General features: G+C 42.2%; 3 protein-coding genes across 4 annotated transcripts in view; 1 reads left to right on the forward strand and 2 right to left on the reverse strand.

Moving 5' to 3' along the window:
* Window positions 1-3,851: 3,851 nt before the first annotated feature.
* LOC118592426 (basic salivary proline-rich protein 3-like) lies at window positions 3,852-6,514 on the reverse strand. The gene has a single exon (XM_036201367.1). It carries the CDS (start codon window positions 6,377-6,379, stop codon window positions 5,309-5,311), a length of 1,071 nt encoding a protein of 356 aa, XP_036057260.1. The 5' UTR covers window positions 6,380-6,514; the 3' UTR covers window positions 3,852-5,308.
* Aftph (aftiphilin) overlaps window positions 5,594-21,708 on the forward strand; it is a 72,901-nt gene continuing 56,786 nt past the window's right edge. For both annotated transcript variants that reach the window (XM_036201365.1, XM_036201366.1), the window contains exon 1: window positions 5,594-5,844. The gene's annotated coding sequence lies outside the window, so the exon portion shown is untranslated. The remainder of the gene's footprint in view (window positions 5,845-21,708) is intronic.
* Window positions 10,191-15,814, reverse strand: LOC118592265 (casein kinase II subunit beta-like). Its single transcript, XM_036201086.1, has 5 exons — window positions 15,803-15,814; window positions 14,248-14,674; window positions 11,684-11,736; window positions 10,793-10,854; window positions 10,191-10,197 (listed from the first exon to the last, which is right to left on the reverse strand). Exons 1-5 carry the CDS (start codon window positions 15,812-15,814, stop codon window positions 10,191-10,193), a joined length of 561 nt encoding a protein of 186 aa, XP_036056979.1.

The following is a 21,708-nucleotide window of genomic DNA, read 5'->3' on the forward strand; positions in this document are numbered from 1 at the left end:
AAGGTGACTGGATAAATTAAGGTTAGTCATTTGACAATCTTGGGCTGTTCCTTTCCAATTTTATAATGCAATGCTGAGGTTGGTTCTCCTTTAATTTCCTCTGACTTTGTCTGAATATCTCTTGAGGCTTGTAACTTCTCAGTCAAAATGGCATTAATTTCTCTAGTAATCTTTTCTAAGGCCTGTATTCTGGCACTCAATTAACCAACTTTTTAAGGGATAAAAACAAGAATAATCAAAGTGATAATGTTTGCAATTGACATTACATAAATCCCATCTAAGTTAATTATCCCCTCATTTAATTGTTCCATTTTTTTTAAAGATTTATTTATTTATTATGTTCACAGAAGAGGGCACCAGATCTCATTACAGATGGTTGTGAGCCACCTTGTGGTTGCTGGGAATTGAACTCAGGACCTCTGGAAGAACAGCCAGTGCTCTTAACTGCTGAGCCATCTCTCCAGCCCCCTAATTGTTCCATTTTTAAACCATTCACTGTGTAATCAAAACCTAACTCCCTCCATCATAATATAGTTTCTCATTTTTTAACATGGGAAAAAAACTTTTTTTTTTTTTTTTTTTTTTTTTAGCTAATTTCCCCCTTTAAGAATTACCAATTGTCTCGCCAAATCTGCTGATGATCACGGTGAAGATGACGGTGAAGTGTGAGGCTGACTGCTGCTATGTGGAACAGTAGAAGCTGAGTGGGTATCAAGGCAGCTACCTAGTATGACAGCAGCTGAGGAGGTGATCCAAGGAAAGCCCACAACCCATTGTGAGAGGGAGCTGGTGGTCTGAAAATGCACACAGGGGATCAAGGGAAGAAGCATGTGTGGCAGAAGCTGCCTGAAGGCAGAGCTGGCTGGTAGTGGTGAGGCGTTGACTCCCACCAAGTTTGGAGCCCAAGTGCCTGTGGAGTTTGCTGCAGAGAGGCTGCAACAACAACAACAAAAATCCCAAACTCACTCAGAGGGCTTGGGGGAAAAAGAATGGAAAGCCTAGTCAGAGAGGTGGTGACTCTATCGTCTAATGTCTTCTGCTATTTCTTTCTTCAGTTTTCAATGTAAAGTTAGTTCATTTCCATCATTATATTTATTTCCAGATGTGTGTGTGTGTGTGTGTTGTAAATGGGTTTGCTTTCCTGATTTCTTCTGCAGTATTTTATGTGTCTAGAAAGTCCATTTGGAACTGCCACTTAAGTGGTTTATTTCTCGTGATAAGTCCCATTGTCCTCCTTATACCAGTGTATTAGCACTGCTCCTTACTGAGCAGAATTGAAATCCCACTGTATTTGTGCACATTAGACAGTCTAAACTAATTACAATTGATTCCAGAGTTACAGTCATCATTTGTTTTCTCTTTTCTACATCTTTAAAATGCTTTACAAGATCACCTTTTAAAAGATCTGCTCCAGAGTCAGAAATGCATTAACAATGATTGTCTAGAGAATGTAATAATTTGTAAATAAATAAATCCATACCTCATCTGTATACTCAGTTATTTTAATTTTTTTCTTCTTTACAAAAGTAGTCTAAGTAGCAGAGAAATCGAAAGCAGAGTGTGATAGGCACTGGTGTATCTACTAGCTAGCTAGAGTCAACTCAATAATAGCTAGCATTTTGCTGTATTCATTTTATCTGTGTATACATGGAGTCTCTTTCCCTGAGACATTTAAAACTGAATTACAGATACAACATTTCAGACACTTAAAATGTAAAATCATTGTACAACTGCATAGCTTTATTATTATACCTAAATATTAACAATATGTTCCTAAGGCTATATTTAATAGCAGCACATATTCAGATTTAATAACTGGCTTAAGGGCCCCAGGATTAGCAATGTTAGTGGTCAGAATTAGTGGAGGTAATATCAGCATCTCTATGGCAAGATTTCCCAAAGTTGGCATGACTGATTGGATGATTCTTTGTCATACAGACTGGCATGCTTTCTGCATTGTAGGATGTTTAAACAGATCCCTAGCTCCTACCTACAAGCCTCCTGTTGCACTTCCATTTCAATTATGATGATCAAAAATTCTTCAGACATTGTTCACTATCACCAGTTAAGGAGCGAGAGCAGAAGGTTGTATTAAAATGGCCCCTAGTTGAAAACCACTAATCTTGGGGAAGATATGACAATAAGGTTTTCCATTGTGGGACAGATTCTTGGCACTCGTTAGGGTATTTTACATACATTATAATGTCCATCTCTCCTGGATAACAGTTCTGCAAGGTAGGGACCCTTTGATTTTTGCAGTTGGAAAAATTTCTTAGTGAGGTTATATGCTGTTGCTAAGGTTCAGACCTGGTGTATTCCATCTCAATAATTCTTTGTTCATAATCCAAGCTGTTTCTCTTTCTGATAACAGAAAAAAATGTTGGGATGCCAGCATCCCCAGCTTAAATGCAGAAGTATGAGGGGCAGTATCAGCTCAGGGAGGGAAGTGGTTGACATGGCTAGAGTATCCAGAGAGAACAAGAAACTTCACCAGTAGTCTTTTGGGGGCTCTGGTGTCAGTGAATACTTAGAGAAGGAAAGCCATGAGAACAGTCTTGGAGTTGAAGGAACTCGTATTAGATTCCAGACACTAAAGAAAATGTCGTAGGCCCTTGAGATACAACAATGGGGCAATCTCCATTCTGCCAATTCATGAACATTAAGCTTTCTATCTTCTGGCGTCTTCTGTTTCTTTCTTTGGTCTTAAAGTTTTTATTGTGGGGTGTTTGGTTTCCTTCATTAAATTTAAATATAGTTGGGCATGGTGACACATACCAATAATCACAGCACTTGGGTGGTGGACACAGGGGGATAGGAGTTTAAGGTCCTCTTGACTAGCAAGTTAAAGACCAGCCTGAGCTACGTGAGACCCTGGTTCAGAGTAAAAAGTAAAAAACCAGAAAATTGTATAAATCAGTATGTGGTAACATTTCTTCAGGTTTGCAGGGGGTTTCTGTGTTTTGTTTTGTGTGATGCAGGTTTCTCTACTTAAGGTATGATTCACAGAGTCTTGGCCCTAAATCAACTTTTAGGGGGTCAAAGAAATTTGAGTGACTGAGATGTTAAACAATAGTACCACAACATAACTTGGCTAAAAAGGGCATATAGGTATAAAAATAACTATTTATATACAATTATGATTTGTTTAAAGTCTGAAGAGGAGAAAAAAACTAGAAATACAATAAATGGCTAGGCTTTTCTTTTCTTGATGACAAATGTAGGACAATATAGTCATCGTGTGCTTAAAAGATAGGCAAAAATGTTGTCAATGTCTCCAAATTCAATGAGTATTTAGAGGAATATATCTCACAGACTTGCCATCTTAAAAACATTCAGCCAGCGGTGGTGGTGCACGCCTTTAATCCCAACACTTGGGAGGCAGAGGCAGGCGGATCTCTGTGAGTTCAAGGCCAGCCTGGGCTACAGAGTGAGTTCCAGGACAGGCTCCAAAGCTACACAGAGAAACCCTCTCTCGAAAAACCAATAAATAAATAAATAAATAAGTAAATAAATAAAAAATAAAAAAATTACTCTGTATGGGGTTGGGGATTTAGCTCAGCGGTAGAGTGTGGGGGGGGGGGGGCACCATTCAGCAGTAGCCAGGCGGTGGTGGTGTGTGCCTTTAATCCCAGCACGTGAGGCAGAGGCAGATGGATCTCTGTGAGTTCGAGGCCAGCCTGGGTCTACAGATCGAGTTCCAGGACAGCCAAAGCTACACAAAGCAACGCTATCTCTCAAAAAAAGAAAAAAAAACAAAAACAAACAACAAACAAACAAACAAAAAATCCATTCAGCAGAGTTTCCTTTTGTAATATAATGTCTAAGTATTAGAATGCTGTCTTGGGAATTACATGTAAGAGTACCCAATTACTAATAGGTTTATTGTGCTCCCAAGTCATTTGGACAAATAGCTGCTCAACTTTCAGGGCTTAAGGAAAAAAAAAAAAAAAGAAAATACAGAAGTGGCCTCTTCACTTACCTAGCAAAATAGTTATTTGGTTATCATATAATCTGTGAAACCAGCAAGAAAATTTCCCAAAATCATGATTTCCTTTTAATGTTTAGATCCACTGTTTTAAACATTTTTGGTTGGTTAAATTATTTGAAATTCGTCAAACGTTTTCTTGGGATCTTACTCAGCATTTGTTTGGTAGAGCTATCATGTGAAACAAACATGTTTGACCGAAATCAATTTCCAGTTTTACCATGCAGTTTTTTGGAACTTTTATTCTCTGTCAATAAACATTTACAGTGGCATACAATTAATTTTTTTTTTCAGACTTGCCCTCGAATTACACCAGCAGGGGGCGAAATACAAAAGGAATGAATTTGACAAGCAATATAGATTTTTCTCACTTCAGTGACTGGGCAATAACAACAACAAAAAAAAAATCCAGCATAATCACAAAGCACTTTCCAATTTAAAATGATTCAGTCTCCGTTACCTTGCAATGACTGAATTGTAAAGAGACAAATGCGGGTCTAATTTTAGTTCTTCAAGTTAATCTGTCTAGACCATTGTAGAGGCAGGACAAACCACGATGAATTGCTATTGTCCTTATCTTTTCCGACTGTATAATTCCTCCACTCCAAGGGCTGGACAGTTCTCTGTGATGACGGGTGTTTTCTGTCCTTGTTTCTTTGGGTTACTGCTGAGCTCTGCGGTTTTGGAACTATTTTAAATAATTCAACGTGGGCAGAAAGAGAACCAGGCAGGGCTCATGATTTGTGGGGTAGAGCCCAGGGTTCACCGTCTCAGACAGAAATAATAACCTGCAGCCTTGTAGTCTGAGTTTTACGGTGGCATGTGTTCTACTAGATTCATGATAAAGGACGGGGAAAGGTTATAAAACAAAAGACCAACTGCTCAGGACTGACGGAAACAAAAATCCCTTATGACCTCTATTATAGAGAATCGCTCAAACGCACAAATTGGTTTGAAAGATGTATGAAAAACGATCATCTTCTCCAAACACCAACAACTCTGGACTCATTTTTGTCGAAGACGATTTGCTGGTTTGCCTGCTGACTTCTCGTCTTAAGTAGGACAAACGCTTCTCATTTGTTAAATAACAGCTTCCTCTTTTGTTGGCTTACATAAAAAGAGGAAGGGAATGAAAAACTCTTTTTTTCCGGGCGCAAAGGACGAGCTGATGAATGTTGTCCAGCCGGTTTTTTAGTGGCGATCTGGTTCTGTGTTTCCATACGTCTGCAGTTTTATTCCAAGGCGAGACTTAGCCCGCTCCCGGGCGCCACGGTAAAGCAAATGGGCTGAGAGGAGCTGGGGTCCGTCGCCCGGAGCGCTGCCTCAGAGGGTCGGGCGAGGAGGGAGGACGTCCAGAGCCCACACTTCAGCGACTCCAGCGAGTACAGAAAAGGCAGTCTGCCCGCACCCAAAATGGCGAACGCCGTTCCGCGCGACGGCGCCTGCGCAGGAGTAAGCGTTCGGTGACACTAATTCCCCTGGAGTGTCCTCCCCCACCCCGGCACCCTCCAGCGCCCGGCCCCGACCTAGCCACCTGCGCCCGGAAGTGACGTACGACAGCAGCGGTTCCCCGCTGCATGATGGGAGAGTGTGTGGAGTGGGCGGGGGTCTCCGCGGAGGAGGAGGAGGCGGAGGCGGCGGCGGCGGCGGAAGAGGGCGGAGGGTAGTGGGATGGGGGTCCCGCGGCAACGCTGAAACTCCGGGTGGGCGTCCATGGCGCCGCTGCGCTGACAGGGCTGGGAGCAGCTCGCCTTCCGCCCTCGCCAGCTCAGCGTCCGAGTAACCGGTCCTTCCCCGGGGAGCCAGTTCCTCCCCGGGCCGCCGAGCCATGCCCATCGCGACCGTCCGGGACGAGCCAGGTGAGTGCTGCCGCCGCGCTCCCCGGGTGCGGAGGAGCCCGGCCCGGCCAGTCGCCCCGGCCTGGAGCACCTGCCAGCGTCGGCCCGGGTGCGGGCCTGCGAGCTCCGGCGCGGGCTCTGCTCCGCTCCGCGGCTGCGGAACGCCGCTGGCAGCGCCTGAAGCCGTGGCACGGCGCTGGCATCCCGGCCGAGGAGAGCCAGCCCTGCCCTCCCGGCCGCCGTGGCCCGCCCTGCCCCTCGGCGTCCACCTGCCCGAGCTGCGCGCCCGGGCTCCCTCCCGGCCGCTGTGGAGAAGTTTGGGGCTCCGCTCCGGCTTCCTCCTTCTCCCTCCTCCCTCGTGACAGGTGTAAACACTGTCTGCCTCGCGGAGGCCCGAGGCCGGCGGCTGCGGGAGTGTGCCGCCTCGGAGGGGTCTCGGAGTGCTCCGACGGGCAGAGGCGGCCCAAAGCTGTGTCCCTGGCGGAGAGGACCTTTTCGACACTCCCCAGGAAATCATCTGCGCCTTCTCCCTCTTCGCGTTCGAAAGTTGAGCCATTATTCTCTAAGTGCCCGGCTTGGCAGGTGCTGCGGGCTGCAGGGGACAGAGGGTGAGCAGTGGTTGGGTTCTTTCTCCCTTTGGAAACTGAGACTAGTTGGGCCTCCCACTGCCCTCCCCCCTTCTTGGTTTATTCAAGTTATAGCGTGATTTCCCTCTGAATCTGTTGCGGCTGAGGAAAGAACTGACTCATACATGTAAATATTAACGGGGGTTGGGGGGGCGTCAAAGGAGCGATGGTTCTGTTTAAGAGTTCTAGCTTTAAGGAAAACTTTTACCCATAAACTTCACGGCATAAGTATCTTCCACGAGGCACATCCTCATACTCTGAGGTGGGTTTTTGTTTGGGGGAGGGCAGTGGTAGGGATGGGGGCTCGGGAACGCTTTAAATCTGATTTTGTATTTAACTGTTGCTTTCAGTTAAACTATTAGAGAAATATATGCTAAACTCTAGGGGGAACTATGCTTCAATTCTAATGCGTTGATATCATCAGCCTAGTTAACCTATGTTTCATAAGTTTCTAAATGTTGGCATTTGTGGTAATCATTTTTAACACTTTCCAGGGGTGTATTTGTTAAAACAAAGTATCTATGGTAGCCTAATACATGGAGATGTCTCACACGAATAAAGAGTTAGATCCAGCATCAAAATTTCTAGTTCAGCAAATGGCACCTACTAGATTATTAGGTCTAGTCTGTCTTCTGTGTATGTATCAGATTTATCTGTTGATGTTTAGAGACATATTTTAAACCATTAAAAAGCTCTGGAAAGACATTTATGTAGTAGGATTCAGATAATACGTAGGGCACTTGAATTTGAGTGTTACCTGATCTTTTGACCTAGAGGATAGAATGAAAATAATCTCGTGTCAAGCAAAGATAATATCCATAATGGCATTGAGAAATTTTGCAGAATCCAATTGCCTATGAAAATCTCATAATCTAGGTGATTCCATTATAGAACATTATTTTAAATTTTAATCTGTTCTGCTTATAATTAGTAAAAAGCTAGATGCAAAAAGTAGTGAAATTTGAGTGCTGGTGTTTTATTTTTTCTGAAACCTAACAGGCAAAGAATTTGCTAAATAGCATCTCAGTGAGGAGTTGTCTGTCCAGCCTTTCCCTCAGGTCTCATAATAGCAGTCTCTTATGTATTTAGATACCTAAAACCCTCAAGAGTTACCTAAATGTTTATGTTCCAATTTAATGTTACTATTTATTTTTGGATTTTGAGACAGGGTTTCATGTAACCCAGGCTAGCTTCAAACTCCTAATCTTCCTGTCTTTGCATCTCAAGTGCTTGGATTACAAGTGTATACCAGCATGCCCAGCTTCCAAAGATTTGTAAATTAAAAATAAAGGACTTTACTCTCTAAGTACTTTCAGTTCCTCAGTAGGCCAGAAAGACTTTACAGCCTAGACTTCATTTTTTGTTGTTGTTGTAGTTTTAATGTAACTTTGAAAATATTCAGCAACTGTGGATTTTACATATGACATTTTGGTAATTAATTTTTTTTCTAATTAGTATGTGTATGTGTGTGTGCAGACACAATCATGAGTCTTTTCAAAGCTTTGCATAATAATATCTAACACCGATAGGTGCTGTTTTCTGTCAGCTAGATCCTTGCCCTTTTCTGTTTGTTTTGTGTTGCTGAGGCATGAACCCAGGGCCCCATGCATTGCAGGCAGGCACTGTGCCAGTGAGCCCCATCCCTAGCCCAGCAAGATACTTTAAGAAATGTTTGTGTGAGTCAGTGAGATGGTTCAGTGGGTTAAAGGCATTCGCTGCCAAGCCTGGTGCAACCTGAGTTTGATCCCCAAGACCTAGATCATGAAAAGAGAGAACTGACTCCTGAAGATTGTCCTCTTGACTTCCACATGAATGCCATGGAAGATGCATGCATGCATAGATGCACACATAAGTAAATATATGTAATTTAAAATTCTAAATTCTTCCTGAGAATACATTGTTATTTAATCCTCCCAACAACACTATACCTATAAGGTAGCAATATAGCATGCTATCCCCATTTATCAGAGGAAACTGATAGTAAACTGATTTATCAGAGGCACAAAAATAGTAATTTTCTTAAGGCCAATCAGCTGGTAGGTGACAAGGAAGATTTATGTAGTTTTTAAAATGTAGAACTATACCACTTTTTCCCTGGGATTCATGAAGCATGTATCACAAGTATAAAAAAAATGTGTGGGCTGGGGGTGTTCTGCTCAGTGGTAGAAGAACATTTGCCTAGCTTGTATAAGATCCTGGGTCCAGTACCAGCACTGCACAAGAAAGTGGAATAATAAACACCAAGTAAGTATAAAGTTAACCTCTGGAGAACTGGAGAGTTTTAAAGGATCCAAAGACACCTATGACTTTTCAAATACATCCTTACTTTTTGACACCTACTTTATTAGAGTAAGTTAAGTGAGTTGTGACAGCTGTGTTAACAGTTGTAAGCCACCATGTGGGTGCTGGGAATTGAACTCAGGACCCCTGGAAGAATAGCCAGTGCTCTTAATCTCGAAGTGGCTGTGTGATTGTTTCATTTCCCCAAGCTTTGTTTTATTGCTTGAAATGCTTTACAGTAAAATAAAAAGTTTAAACATTTCACTTCAAAACAAAGTGTCACTTCTTTTAGCAGGGTTTCAGAAGGGAATAGGGAAACAATGTTATTTTGTGTTGACTTCATTTTAAAGTACAGGAGCTATTAACTTCAAAATGCTTGAAGTATTTTCCAGGTTTCTGTGCCTTAACAACTACTACTACTACTACTACTACTACTACTACTACTACTACTTCTTCTTCTTCTTCTTCTTCTTCTTCTTCTTCTTCTTCTTCTTCTTCTTCTTCTCCTCCTCCTCCTCCTCCTCCTCCTCCTCCTCCTCCTTCTTCATTTTTTTCGAGACAGGGTTTCTCTGTGTAGTTTTGGAGCCTTTCCTGGATCTCACTCTGTAGACCAGAACTCACAGAGATCCGCCTGGCTCTGCCCCCTACCCCCACCCCCAGACTAAAGGCGTGCCCGCCACCACCTGGTGTGCCTTAACTTCTTTTGCCTGGGCCCTCATCTAAAATTGCTGCCAAACATCTCAACAGCCCTATCTGACATGCATGGTTCATATTTCTAGGTGGACCCTAAGATTAGGGCTAATTGGTCAGTAGGTTAGACCAATTCCCTGGGAAAGAGAGGCCAGAAACTGTTGTGTGGGAAGAGTTCCTGAGAAGTGTAAAGAGGAGAAGAACAGATACAATATTCTATTGTACTCTTGTTGACCACTCTCCCAAATAGCTAAGGTAAAGGCAAGCCTTTCAAATATAAATTGCTAAGACACTTAGTATCTGTATGTTCAGAGCTTACTTTACAAGCTCTCTAATAGTGATTAGTTCCCAGAGGAAAATAACATCGTAAATTAGGGTAAATTTCCCCTTTTTGATTCTCTTTGTGTAGATATAGCATATTGTAAATAATTTCAACTGAATGTCTGCTGACGCTCTTCAGATATTCTTAAAATAGTCAACCAACAAGTACCTGCTCTGTGTCAGGCTCTTTTGTAGGTATTGGGGATACTGAAATGACAAACAGCAATAAAACCCTGCCCTCACAGAGCTTTGATTTCTTGTATGTGTGTATGTGCATGTATACATGTTTGTGTTTGGGACAGGCAAATATAACAATAAGGTAGAAGACATTTTAAAAAAGAGTTGGTTTGTGGAGTAAAGGAGCATTGCTTTTTACTTTAAGTCATGGACTAGGTGGTGATTATAGGGTATTGATGGGTCTTGCTATATAATGTTGGTGGGGTTGAAGGCTTAAGACCTGCAGGAAGTCAAGAGAACCAGGGGGCAAGAATGGTAGATGCAAACATGCCCAGAATACAGAAAGGACAGCGCAGGCGAGCACGGTGTTTCTAGAATAGCAGGCAGGAGAGTTAAACAGGAGGTCAGATCAGAGAAAGGGGACGGTTGAGCAGCGTTGGAAACCCCTTGTAAACATCCTAGAGACTAGCTTTTACTGTGTGCAGTGGGAAGCAGTTGCAAGGTTGCCAAGGGAAGATGTCAGATATGTTTTGCTTTGTTTTGTTTATATTTTGTATGTGTAAGTTGTGTGCCTGGTGCCCAAGGATGCCAGAAGTGGGTGTTGGATTCTTGTAAGTGCAGTTGTGAATGGTGGTAAGCCATCATATGGTTGGGAATTGAACCCAGGTCCACTTGTTGCAAGGTCCTTGTTGCAAGAGCAACAAGTGTTCTAAATCCCTGAGCTAATTCACCACCCATTTATGTTCTAAAAGAATATGTTAGAGCTGACAATGCAATTCAGTAATAGATTCATACACATACATACATACACACACACACACACACACACACACACACACACACACACCTACCTTCAGACAAAAGGATGCACATACCTGCTGTACAGGAAATAGACCACAGGAATGCAGAAGTAGAAGCCGAAGCATTCCTTGAGGAACTGGGTACAGTGGTGCAGCTCAGAACCGGTGTCCAGAACCGGTAGTGTAGAGGTAATGAGAAGTGGCAGGGCAGTGTTTGAGACCTATAATCTCCCCATTGCTAAGTTCAGAGAAGTTATAGTGGCAGTCAGTCTTCTAAAAACTGAAGTCCATACAACCAGTGTCCTAGCCTATTCTAACATTTCATCCATCCTGCTTTCTAATCAAATTCTATTACATGTCTTACTGTGCCCAGATAGTGGCTCCATGTATTATCCTTAGTGCCAGCCATTTTCTCTGTAAAACCCTTCAGAAACTTTCTTACCTGGGCAACACTCAGGAGGCCAGCCTGGTGTACATACAGAGTCCCAGGTCAGCCAAGGCTACACCGGAAGACCCTGTCTCAAAGAAAGTTAGTTCTTTTTACCCCCTAGGGTATCAAATTATTTTCACTATTCTTCCTCTTCCCAATCAAGTGTGAGCTTTTTCTTAGACTCCTGTTAGCCACACTTTATCTCCTTAAATACACACACACACACACACACACACACACACACACACACACACACACACACTGTTGTAAACTGTTAGCCCTTCTCCTGTTAACCCCCGCCCCCATGAGCCTTAAGTTTTGTTAAGGTTACTACTCCCTTTACTCTGTTCTAGCAGTTTTGTATATAGTAGATACTCAGTGACTAGTTGGTTATGTTTTTATGCTTAAAGCATACAAGAGTAAAAAGGGGCCCCATTTAAACAAACAAACAAAAACCTGACCTCTTACAGTATTGATTTGGTTTGGATTTTTGGAATGGGGTCTTCTTATGAACTGCTGGCTAGCTTGGTACTTACTGTGTAACCCAGTGTGGCCGCAGACTTGTGGTAGTCCTCCTTCCTCCCCCGCCCTAGTAAAGGGATTGACAGGCATGTGTCCCCATACTTAACTCCTGATCTCCCACTGTTAGTAGCTAGTGTATATTCTCCATAACATTTATGTATATTTATATGAATGCTTTTCACCAAAATTAAAAATACTTTTAAATTTATTTATTGTTGTAGGGAGGGTAGGTATGAATGCCATCATCTTTGCTTAGACGTCAGAGGACAACTTTGTGAATAGCTGAATTCCCTCCTTCTACCCTTACATGGGTTCCAGGGATTAAACTCAGGTCACCAGGCTTGCACAGCAACCCCCTGAGCTATCTTCCTGGCCCACCAAAATGGAATTTGGTGCATACCATCTAGATCATTTTGCTTTACCAAGTTGCCTAAACTAATATTCAAGGCCATCATCAACTTCTTCCCCAGCTTATCCAAAAATATACAGCTGAAATGTTGAAATCATTATTAACTTCATGTTATATTTTTCTGGTTCTTAATATTATAGAAAAATATGGAAGAGCAGGGAGGGGAACTGGTATGCTTCATATGGCAAGAAGCCATCTGTTTATGTCTGACACCAAAGTAAGACTCCAGAATATGATTAGAAGGAGAACTGTAAGGGAAATGTGTGTGAGGCCAGAGGACAGCATTGAGTATCTTCCTCAGTGAGATATCTTTTCTTTTCTTTTTCCCTCTTTGGTTTTTTAAGATAGGGTTTCTTAAGATAGGATTTCTCCGTGTAGTTTTGATGGCTGTCCTGGATCTCGCTCTGTAACCCAGTCTGGCCTCAAACTCACAGAGATCTGCCTGCCTCTGCCTCCGAGTGCTGGGATTAAAGGTGTGCAACCACTGCCACCCGGCCTCAGTGAGATATGTATATAGGGGCTTTGTTTTGTTTTAAGGCAGATTCTCTCACTGACCCTGGTGCTCCCTGAGTTGACTAGACTGGCTGGCCAGCACATCTGTCTCTACCTCCTCTGGGCTGGGATTAGAGTCATTTTAACCTGGCTCCAAATGCAGCTTCTCATGCCTGTGTGGCAAGCACCTCACTCCTGTTTCCTCTTCAGTGGTGTTGTGCTTCCAAGAGAAAGCTGTTAATACTGGTTGGTTTTTTGGTTTTTCGAGACAGAGTTTCTCTGTAGCTTTGCACCTTTCCTGGAACTCACTCTGTAGTCCATGCTGGCCTCGAACTCAACAGAGATTGGTTGTTGTTTTCATTTTGTTTTGAGTCAGGGTCTCATGTAACCCAGGCTAACCTCCAACGTTGGTTTGTAGCAAGGATGGCTTTGAACCTTTTTTTTTTTTTTTTTTTTTTGGTTTTTCGAGACAGGGTTTCTCTGTGTAGCTTTGCACCTTTCCTGGAACTAGCTCTGTAGACCAGGCTGGCCTTGAACTCACAGAGATCCGCCTGCCTCTGCCTCCCAAGTGCTGGGATTAAAGGCGTGGCCACCACCACCCAGCCGGCTTTGAATTTTTAACCCTTCTGCCTCCATGTTGAGTACTAGGATTACAGGTATGTGCCACCATGAGAAGCATATTTGTGTTGGAGATCAAACCTGGGGCTCACATATGCTGAGCAAGCACTCTACCAAATAAACTATGCCCTAGCCTCTTCATTTACTAGCCAGTTGTGAACGCTTTCCATGTTACTAGTAATCTTTAAAACATGATTTTTTTAGTGAATATGAAGAAAGCCATCAAGTGAGTTTCAAAATATTTACTATTTATCTACAATTGGATGTCCTGGATTGTTGTTGTTGTTGTTGTTGCTTGGGTTGGCTCCTTCCTTCCTTCCTTCCTTCCCTCCCTCCCTCCCTCCCTCCCTTCCTTCCCTTCCTTCCTTCCTTCCGTTGTTAATTTGACACATGCTACAGTTATTGGGAAGAACCTCAGTGGAGAAAATGCCTCCATCAGATGGCCTGTGGTAGGTAGTCTGATGGACACCTTGATTAGTGAATCATGTGGGAGGACCCAGCTCACTGTGGTGCCACCACTGGGCAGATGGTTCTGGGTTCTATAAGAAAACAGGCTGCAGACCTTGAGGAGCAGATCAATAAGCAGCATTCTTTCCTGTCCTCTGCATCAGTTCCTGCCCTAAGCTCCTGCCTTGACTTCCCTTGGTGATGGATTATAATCTTGAAGGTGAACTAAACCTTTCTTCCCCCAAACTGTTTTTGGTCATGGTGTTTATCACAATTGAAACCTCACTGGGACATTGGATTTTCTGTTTCTTATGTTACAGAAGAGCATCTGGGTGAACAATTTTGTACAGAACTACTATCTTTTATTATTTTTCTTTAAATAAAGTCTTAGGAACAGTTATTAGTCTGCCTCCCACTTTCCCCAAAAAGCCTATTCTAAGAGGTTATAATAAACCAGTTCTACCAGTGGTGGCTGAGTACCCCTCTCCTAGTTGATGGTCAATGAATGCACATTTTTTTCCCTTTTCTTCCACTTTATTTCATATTCCACCACAGTAACAACTCCTGTAAGTTAAACTAAAAACCATAGACTTCTGGAAAGGGTGGCAGCACGGTGGTGTCGAAGACAGAGAGGAAGGTGGGTGGGGAATCCGCGAATCGTCTTGACTGGGCTCTTGAAGTTGCTGGCGGCTTGGAACTGCAGCTGGTAAGCCATTGGATGAATCTTGAAACCGTAGAGCCTGGGTACACACTGGTTGGCAGGTCGTTTGCACCAGTACTCCAGATGCACCATGAAGAGCATGTGAGGGAAACCAGTGCCGAAGTAGGCGCCGTCTGTGTGATGGTGCCTCGATGATTTGGGTGTGTACACGTCCATGCACTTGGGGCAGTAGAGTTTCACCATGGCCTCGCCTAGGGCGTCCGAAACACCGATGGGAAGCATCGGCTGGTTCTCACAGTACATATGAGGACAGTAGCCAAAGTCTCCGAATGCATATTTTTTAAAGTGTTTGCCTAAGCTAGGTGAGGCAGCACAAGCCTGGGAAATAGAGGGAGAAGGATCAGAGTTCAAGATCATCCTTGGTATCAAATAAACGTGTGTGTGTGTGTGTGTGTGTGTGTGTGTACACGCATATATATATGTATATATATATATATATATATTACTTATGGTTGATTGTGAACTATATATGTGTATCTATTGTTTATTATTTACATTTATAGTTGGTGCCTGGTTTATCGCCGGGTTTCCTTCTGTTACTATGAATGCTATTGCATCAATGAAGGGCAAGAGAATAATTAAGTCAAGCTAACTTCCTGGGAAGTAATTTGTAAGGTAAATCTGCTGTTACTTAGGTCATATTTTAAGGCAATATTTATGAGTTTTAGATTATCTAAGATATTGTCTACTTTCTTAACATTAGCTAAGTAAATTCCAACTTGGTTCAGTTGTAGTTTTATAACTCTTATAGCTGCTGCTTTGTCTATGTGGTAACTCTTGTGGGCATTTACTGTTGTGTGGAGAGCAGATTGTAAGAGAAGGGCAGCAGCCAAGGACCTGACAGTTTTCTTTTAGTCTCATATTATAGTGGTGTTTTTATTCTTGAAAGTCACAAAGTAGTTTGTGATCTGCAGTGGGGAAAGGTGTTAAGGGTTTTTTGTTTGTTCATTTGTTTGTCTTACAGTATGATAGTCTTGTAAAGTTTAATGTATCAGTCTTGACTAAAATGTGAATTTAAAACATGCAGCAAGAAATTTCTTTCGAAGTATGTCAGCCATTCCTGTCAACTGGTTGCCTAGTTGTCTGTAGAGGATTTTTCATGAAGTACTAAAGAAAATTGCTGTAAGCAGAAAAAGCAAGAACCTTAGTTGGCTTACTCAGTGCAGCATCATGCTTTGGTGACTGGCAGACACCTCTGTGCGTGCTGAGTAATTACTTCAAATCAAAGCAGATCTTCCCGTTAGCAGTCCTGTTGAGTAAAAACACAAGCCCTTTTGTCCTTTAGCAGTGTTCCTATAGCTAGCACATAAAGTACCACCTCTGACAAGATCCTTGTTTCTTCAGACAGGTTGTAGCACAAAGGGTTTCCTTTCATGTCCATCTCCTCTCAGGCCAGCATGCACAAGAATACACTTACCCCAATTAACCATGTGTTTACGGACTTACTTGGTGGACCATCGACAGGCCAATGGGAGGAGCTGAAATCTATTTCCTAAGGGGGTGTGGTGTATCCCAGAGCAGACATAGCAAATGGCCCAGTAGGAACATCATGTGTCCAGGCCCTCGTTGGAGCCAGGCCCAGAGGATGCAGAATTGACGACAGCGGTGTGAGCAGTTTGGGCCTCTGAGCTCAAGGAAAGTAACCTGCGAGAGCAGGCTCAGTCAGTGGTTTGGTAGGCCGAAGCCAGCAGTTCCGTCTTGAGGCCTTGAGTGGAAAGTCTGGAAGTAGACGTCGTCAGAGACGATCCCCCCCCCCCCCCCATCAAGAGGCTCTGTGGTTAGGGTTTCAGAAAGGCACAGGGGCACGGCCTTGTTTTGTTCCAATTTGTTTTCAGAATGGAAGAATCATGAATATTGCAAGCTGAAGAGAAAGCATCAGTAAAAAGGAAGAAATAAATTCAGAGTCCCTGAACACAACTAGGAAGAGAAAGCAGAAGGCTCCAGGATTGTTTATACACAGGGTTATAAGCAAGATTTTATTGAGGGGGCGTAGAATTGCACTAGCTCTGTGCCCTTTAAAATGCATTGTCTTGTAAAGATCCTGGGATATGAGGGAAGAGAATTAGTTTCAAGGTGAATTAGTTTGCAGAAGATAGTAAATTCTCAAATATGATCAGTTAATATGACAATTTAAATGTAAAGCCATCCGTACTATTTCTGTTTACCTTAATTATTATTTGAAGCACATCCAAGTATGAAGAAATACATTGTTGTGGGTGTACATGTATTTAGTTCAGTTAAGGGAATTTTTCCCCCAGTGCTGGAGATTGAGCCTCGACCTTGTACTCTGCCACACACATCCCTAGCCTAAGTAAAATGTTTTCAGAGGTTCTTGAAAATCAGATCCTATAAAATGTTAATGCTTCACTGCTACTTAACAAGGTAATCAGCACTTCAGCGAATTCATGCAACTGCTCATGTTATAATTGACATGTGTGATGATATTTCTACTTTTGTGTGTTGCCTTTATTGACACAGCACAGGGTGACAAGCTTGACTGTCACCTTGAGCAGCTGGCCTTTCCAGGCTGGCAGAATAAAGACGTCTGTGCTTGCTTTCCATAGGCTCACACAGTGAATACTGTGGATATTGCTTTTGAAACCGATTGCTTCTTGGCATTTTTGTTGGTTATCCTTTGAGTTTATCATCTTTCTCTTTCTGAATTAATGTGGGCTTTTCAGAGAACTTTCTCTGAACAACTCAGATACCTCTTAAGGGGAATTCTTTCCTGTCAGTCATTTCTGAAATGTTTTAAACTTCATCATATATTTAATTAGTTAATTCAGTTACTGGTGAGGTTAACTTTAAGCTTTTATTTCTTCATATGTAAAATTAAGATAATTTCTCCCTCACAATAGTAAATAGACTAAATGATGCTGTGCCTCTAATCTCAGCTGCTCTAGAGGTTTTGACAGGAATCTGTCAGCCTGGAACATATATAAGACCACCATCTTCAAACGAAAAAGAAAGATTAAAGGAGATAGTTTACTAATGTTTTCCACATAATGTTGGAACACAGTAGACCCTTAAGTACAAACTCAATACTGAAGATGGGCATGGTGACTACATGTCTATAATCTCAGGATTAGCTAATCTAATGCAGGAATATTGCTCCAAGTTTGAAGTCAGCTTGAGCAAGACCCAGACTTGAAACACATATGCACACACGCATGCACACATGCACGCACAGGAATGGAAGCACATGGTAGTAATGACAGTTAATACATCTTTTCAACAGTCCTGCATATTATTTTGCAGTTGATGACATATTGACATGCCTGATATCTTCAATTCTTGGTTTTAAATTGGTAGGTTAATTATGAGATCTTTAAAAAGATTTGCTTTGGGAGCTTGGAGAGATGGCTCAATGGGTAAAATGCTCTTTGTACAAGCATGAGGACCTGTATTTGAATCCCTAGAACCCACATAAATGCCAGACTTGGGAGCATGACTCTGTAACCCCAATACTCACAGAGGCCGAGACAGAAGAATCCAACAACAAAGATACACATGTCCGAATGTCAGACATTCAGACAGAAATGACACAGAGGTCTTTGTTGTTGTTGTGTGTTTCAAGACAGGGTCTCACTATGTATTTCTGGACTCCCATGGAACTTGCTCTGTCCACCAGGCTGGTCTCCATCTCTGCCTCCCAAGTGCTAGGATAAAGGCATTCACCACCACCACATAATAGCTTGGTTTGGGGATTGTGAAAGTTTGCTTGAATAGCATTAAAATTTGTAGCCTGTGGTGTTCTTTAAAAAAACTCCCTCAATTTTTCACTGAAAGTGTGTAGTTTTCGGTGCCTTCTCTTGTTTTGCTAGGATATGTAAAGCTAACTGCCAATGACAAACCATCCAAAAAGAGAAAGAAAAACAATCACTTTGTAGACTAAACATTAGAACCTTTTATTTATTTATTTATTAATAAGCTTATGTATGTGGGTATTTTGCCTGTGTGTATGTGTACCGTGTGCCTATGGAGGCCAAGAAAGACTATTGGATGCCATGGAACTGGAGTTCCAGACAGTTGTGAGCTGCTGTGTAAGTGCTGGGAATCGATCCTGAGTCCTCCAGGAGAGCAGCCAGTGCTTCTAACCACCCATGTTATAGCCTTTTCAAGTGCCATGACATTGAGACCATCTAGATAGACTGGAAACAGAAAAGTAAACCACAGTTCAAATCTTCAAGGTTCAGAGGAAGGGCTCTTCTCTGACTCTTAAACAAAACAGAATGTAGATGGTGTAGGTAGATTCAGTAACAGCACATTTGACCCCTTAAATTCCTGTAAGGATAGTGTAGTAATGATTTCAAGGATATTGAGCTACTGTAACACAAGGCAGCATTTGAAATGCAAATGATAGTGTTAATTACTTATGTCATGTTTTAATTATTTTTTGTGAAGAAAATGCAGATTTTTATTTTACAAGTGACTGTAAACATCAGACACACCAGATGAAAGAAGGGTGTGACTTTATGTACGGATGATCCACTAAATATACCTTGCAAGTGTACCTTATGCTATCACATAACTTGAGAAAAAGTGTTTTTATTTCTCTTTTTCCTATCAGCATTCTTCTTTGGACATTTTAGTGCCCACCACAGTCTCAGTAAAAGAAAGTTTGGAATACAAGGCCCTGTATAAAACTGGCTTGCATAGTCTAGCTCTCCTTGCCTCTTATGGTGGTTTGAATAAGAAATACTATGCTGTAGGCTTAGATATCTAAACACTTTGTCTGCAGTTGGTGGCATTGTTTGGGGAAGCCTTTGGGAGGTGGAGCCTTGCTGGATGTGATAGTTTGAAAGAAAATGACCCCGACGGGACCGGACCAGCACTATTAGGAGGTGTGGTCTTGGTGGAGGAAGTTTGTCACCGTGGGGGCGGGCTTTGAGGCCTCTTTTCTTCAAGCTTCCCTCAGTGTGACTGTCAGTCAATTTCCTGTTGCCTGCAAGATGTGGGGCTCTCAGCTATTCCTCCAGCACCACCTGCACACTGCCATACTCCCCTTCATGATCATAATGGACTGATCCTCTGAAACTAAAAGCGAGCCACTCTCTATTAAATGTTTTCCTTATAAGAGTTGCCGTGGTCATGGTGTCTCTTCACAACAATAGTAATCCTAACTAAGATACTGGAAGAAGTATATTCCTGGAGGTGAACTTCAAGTGTATTTCCTCTCTGCTTTGTGCTTGCCTTTGAAGATGTGAGCTTTCCGCTTTCTGCTCTGCCAATAAAGTACACTTGCCACTAGCTGCTGTGCCTCCCTGCCATGGTGAATTCATTTCTCTGGAACCATGAGGCCAAATAAACCTTCTCTTCTATAAGTTGCTTTGGTCATGGTGTTTTATCATAGCAACAGAAAGTAATGTACATCTGGACTTGAAAGGTGACGCCTTTGTTGGTACAAGTGACCTGGCACTCTCTGTAATGGATGGGGTTTCTTCTGGTGAGCAGGAGCTCACCAGCTTTCAACTTGTGGGGAGGGAATGCTTGCTGCTTAATTCTGGGGGATTTGTAGAGGCACTCTACTTAGAGATATGACTGCCATTATATGTTAGCCCAAGGATATTTAGGGTAGATAATAAATGAGTATGTGTAAGAAAGGAGCAGAACCTGCAGAGTCTGTATCTTACATATAAAGAATCCTTTCTTGTGGTGGTATTGTGTTCCCTAAAATATTGTGCACCCTAATAAATTTATCTGGGGTCAGAGAACAGACAGCCACTAGATACAGAGCCAAAAATGGTAGCTAGAAAATGGGTCAGAGCAAGCCATAGCAGAAGCTGGGTGGTGGTGGTGCACACCTTTAATCCCAGCACTTGGGAGGCAGAGCCAGGCACATCTCTGTGAATTCAAGGCCACATTGGAAACAGCTAGGCATGGTGACACCCGCCTTTAATCCCAGAAAGTGAGCCTTTAATCTCAGGGAGTGGGGGTAGAAAGAGGAAGATTATATAAGGCATGAAGACCAGAAACTGGAAGCATTTGGCTGGTTCAGCATTTGGCTGGTTAAGCATTCAGGCTTTCAAGCAGCAGTTCAGCTGAGAGCCATTGGGATGAGGACACAGAAGCTTGCAGTCTGAGGAGACAAGACCAGCTGAGGAACTGGCGAGGTGAGGTAGTCGTGGCTTGTTCTGTGTGTCTGATCTTCCAGCGGTCACCCCAATACCCGGCCCGGATTGTTTTTATTAATAAGACCATTTAAGATTCCTGCTACACCTTCTATTCCAACCAAGGTACCTTCTTATCAGCCTTTATTCTTGTGGTCTTTCCTCTAACTAGATAGGCACTATATAGGCAGTTAACTTCAAGACACTCTCGAGAATTCTGGCTTGCATTTGCCTAGTCCTTTGCAAAGCATCTGTTTTAACAAACTATTACTGGTAAACACTGTGATCTTTGTCCTTTTTTTTTTTAAATTTTGATCATAGAAAAAGAAAATTAAAAAAAAAAAATACCCAAGTCAGGAGAGTCACATACACAGAAGACATGAACAGTATTCCAGGAGAGTCACATACACAGAAGACATGTGATCTTTGTCTTTTAACCTTGGTCTTCAGATTGGATTTGTCATCAGGCCTAACCAAGCTTAAAAAATTGTATGGTTTACATATGTAAGTCAAGCTACATGTTTTTGAGGGACTGGTTATAAAAGTTAGTACTAAAGTCACCTTCATTTATCCTCAGTGTGGTTTAAAAAAAAATTTAAGGGACTTGTTCTCTCAAAGACCTTCCAAAATCTAGAGTCACATGAATGTTTTACCAACTAAACAAACATTGACTTACCTGTTTATATGACAATTATTTGAGACACAGACTTGGTATAAATGTGATGGTAGTTAATAATTTACCAAGTATATAGAATCCACAAGGTGCTAAGGATCTGGCATAGATTTAGTACGTATTTTTAAATAACTTAAAATATGATTCCAGCCAAAATGCTTATGACCATAAGAATTTTAATTTGAACCATTCTAATTTATATGTAAACGTATGGTTTTGTGTTTCTTTTTGTTTATTTGTTTTGTTTTGTTTTGGGGTTTTTTGGTTTTTGTTTTTTGGGGTTTTTTTTGTTTGTTTGTTTTTTGGTTTGGTTTGGTTTTGGTTTTGGTTTTTTTTGAGGCAGAATATAGCAGTGTTGCCTAGGCTGGTGTCAAACTCACTGTGTAACCCAAGCTGGCCCTCAGCACATAATTTTCTTGGCCTGCCAAGTGCTGAGAATGCAGACAAACGCTGTCTGACTTTCTCTGTGCTTGTTTGTTAATTGTGTGTGATGGCGGGGGCATGTGTACTACACATGCATGTGTGTGTAAATGGTTGTTTCCTGTCCCAACTGCCTGGTCCCAAATAGC

Source organism: Onychomys torridus, chromosome 10, assembly GCF_903995425.1.
Source record: "Onychomys torridus chromosome 10, mOncTor1.1, whole genome shotgun sequence".
Taxonomy (NCBI): Eukaryota; Metazoa; Chordata; class Mammalia; order Rodentia; family Cricetidae; genus Onychomys; species Onychomys torridus.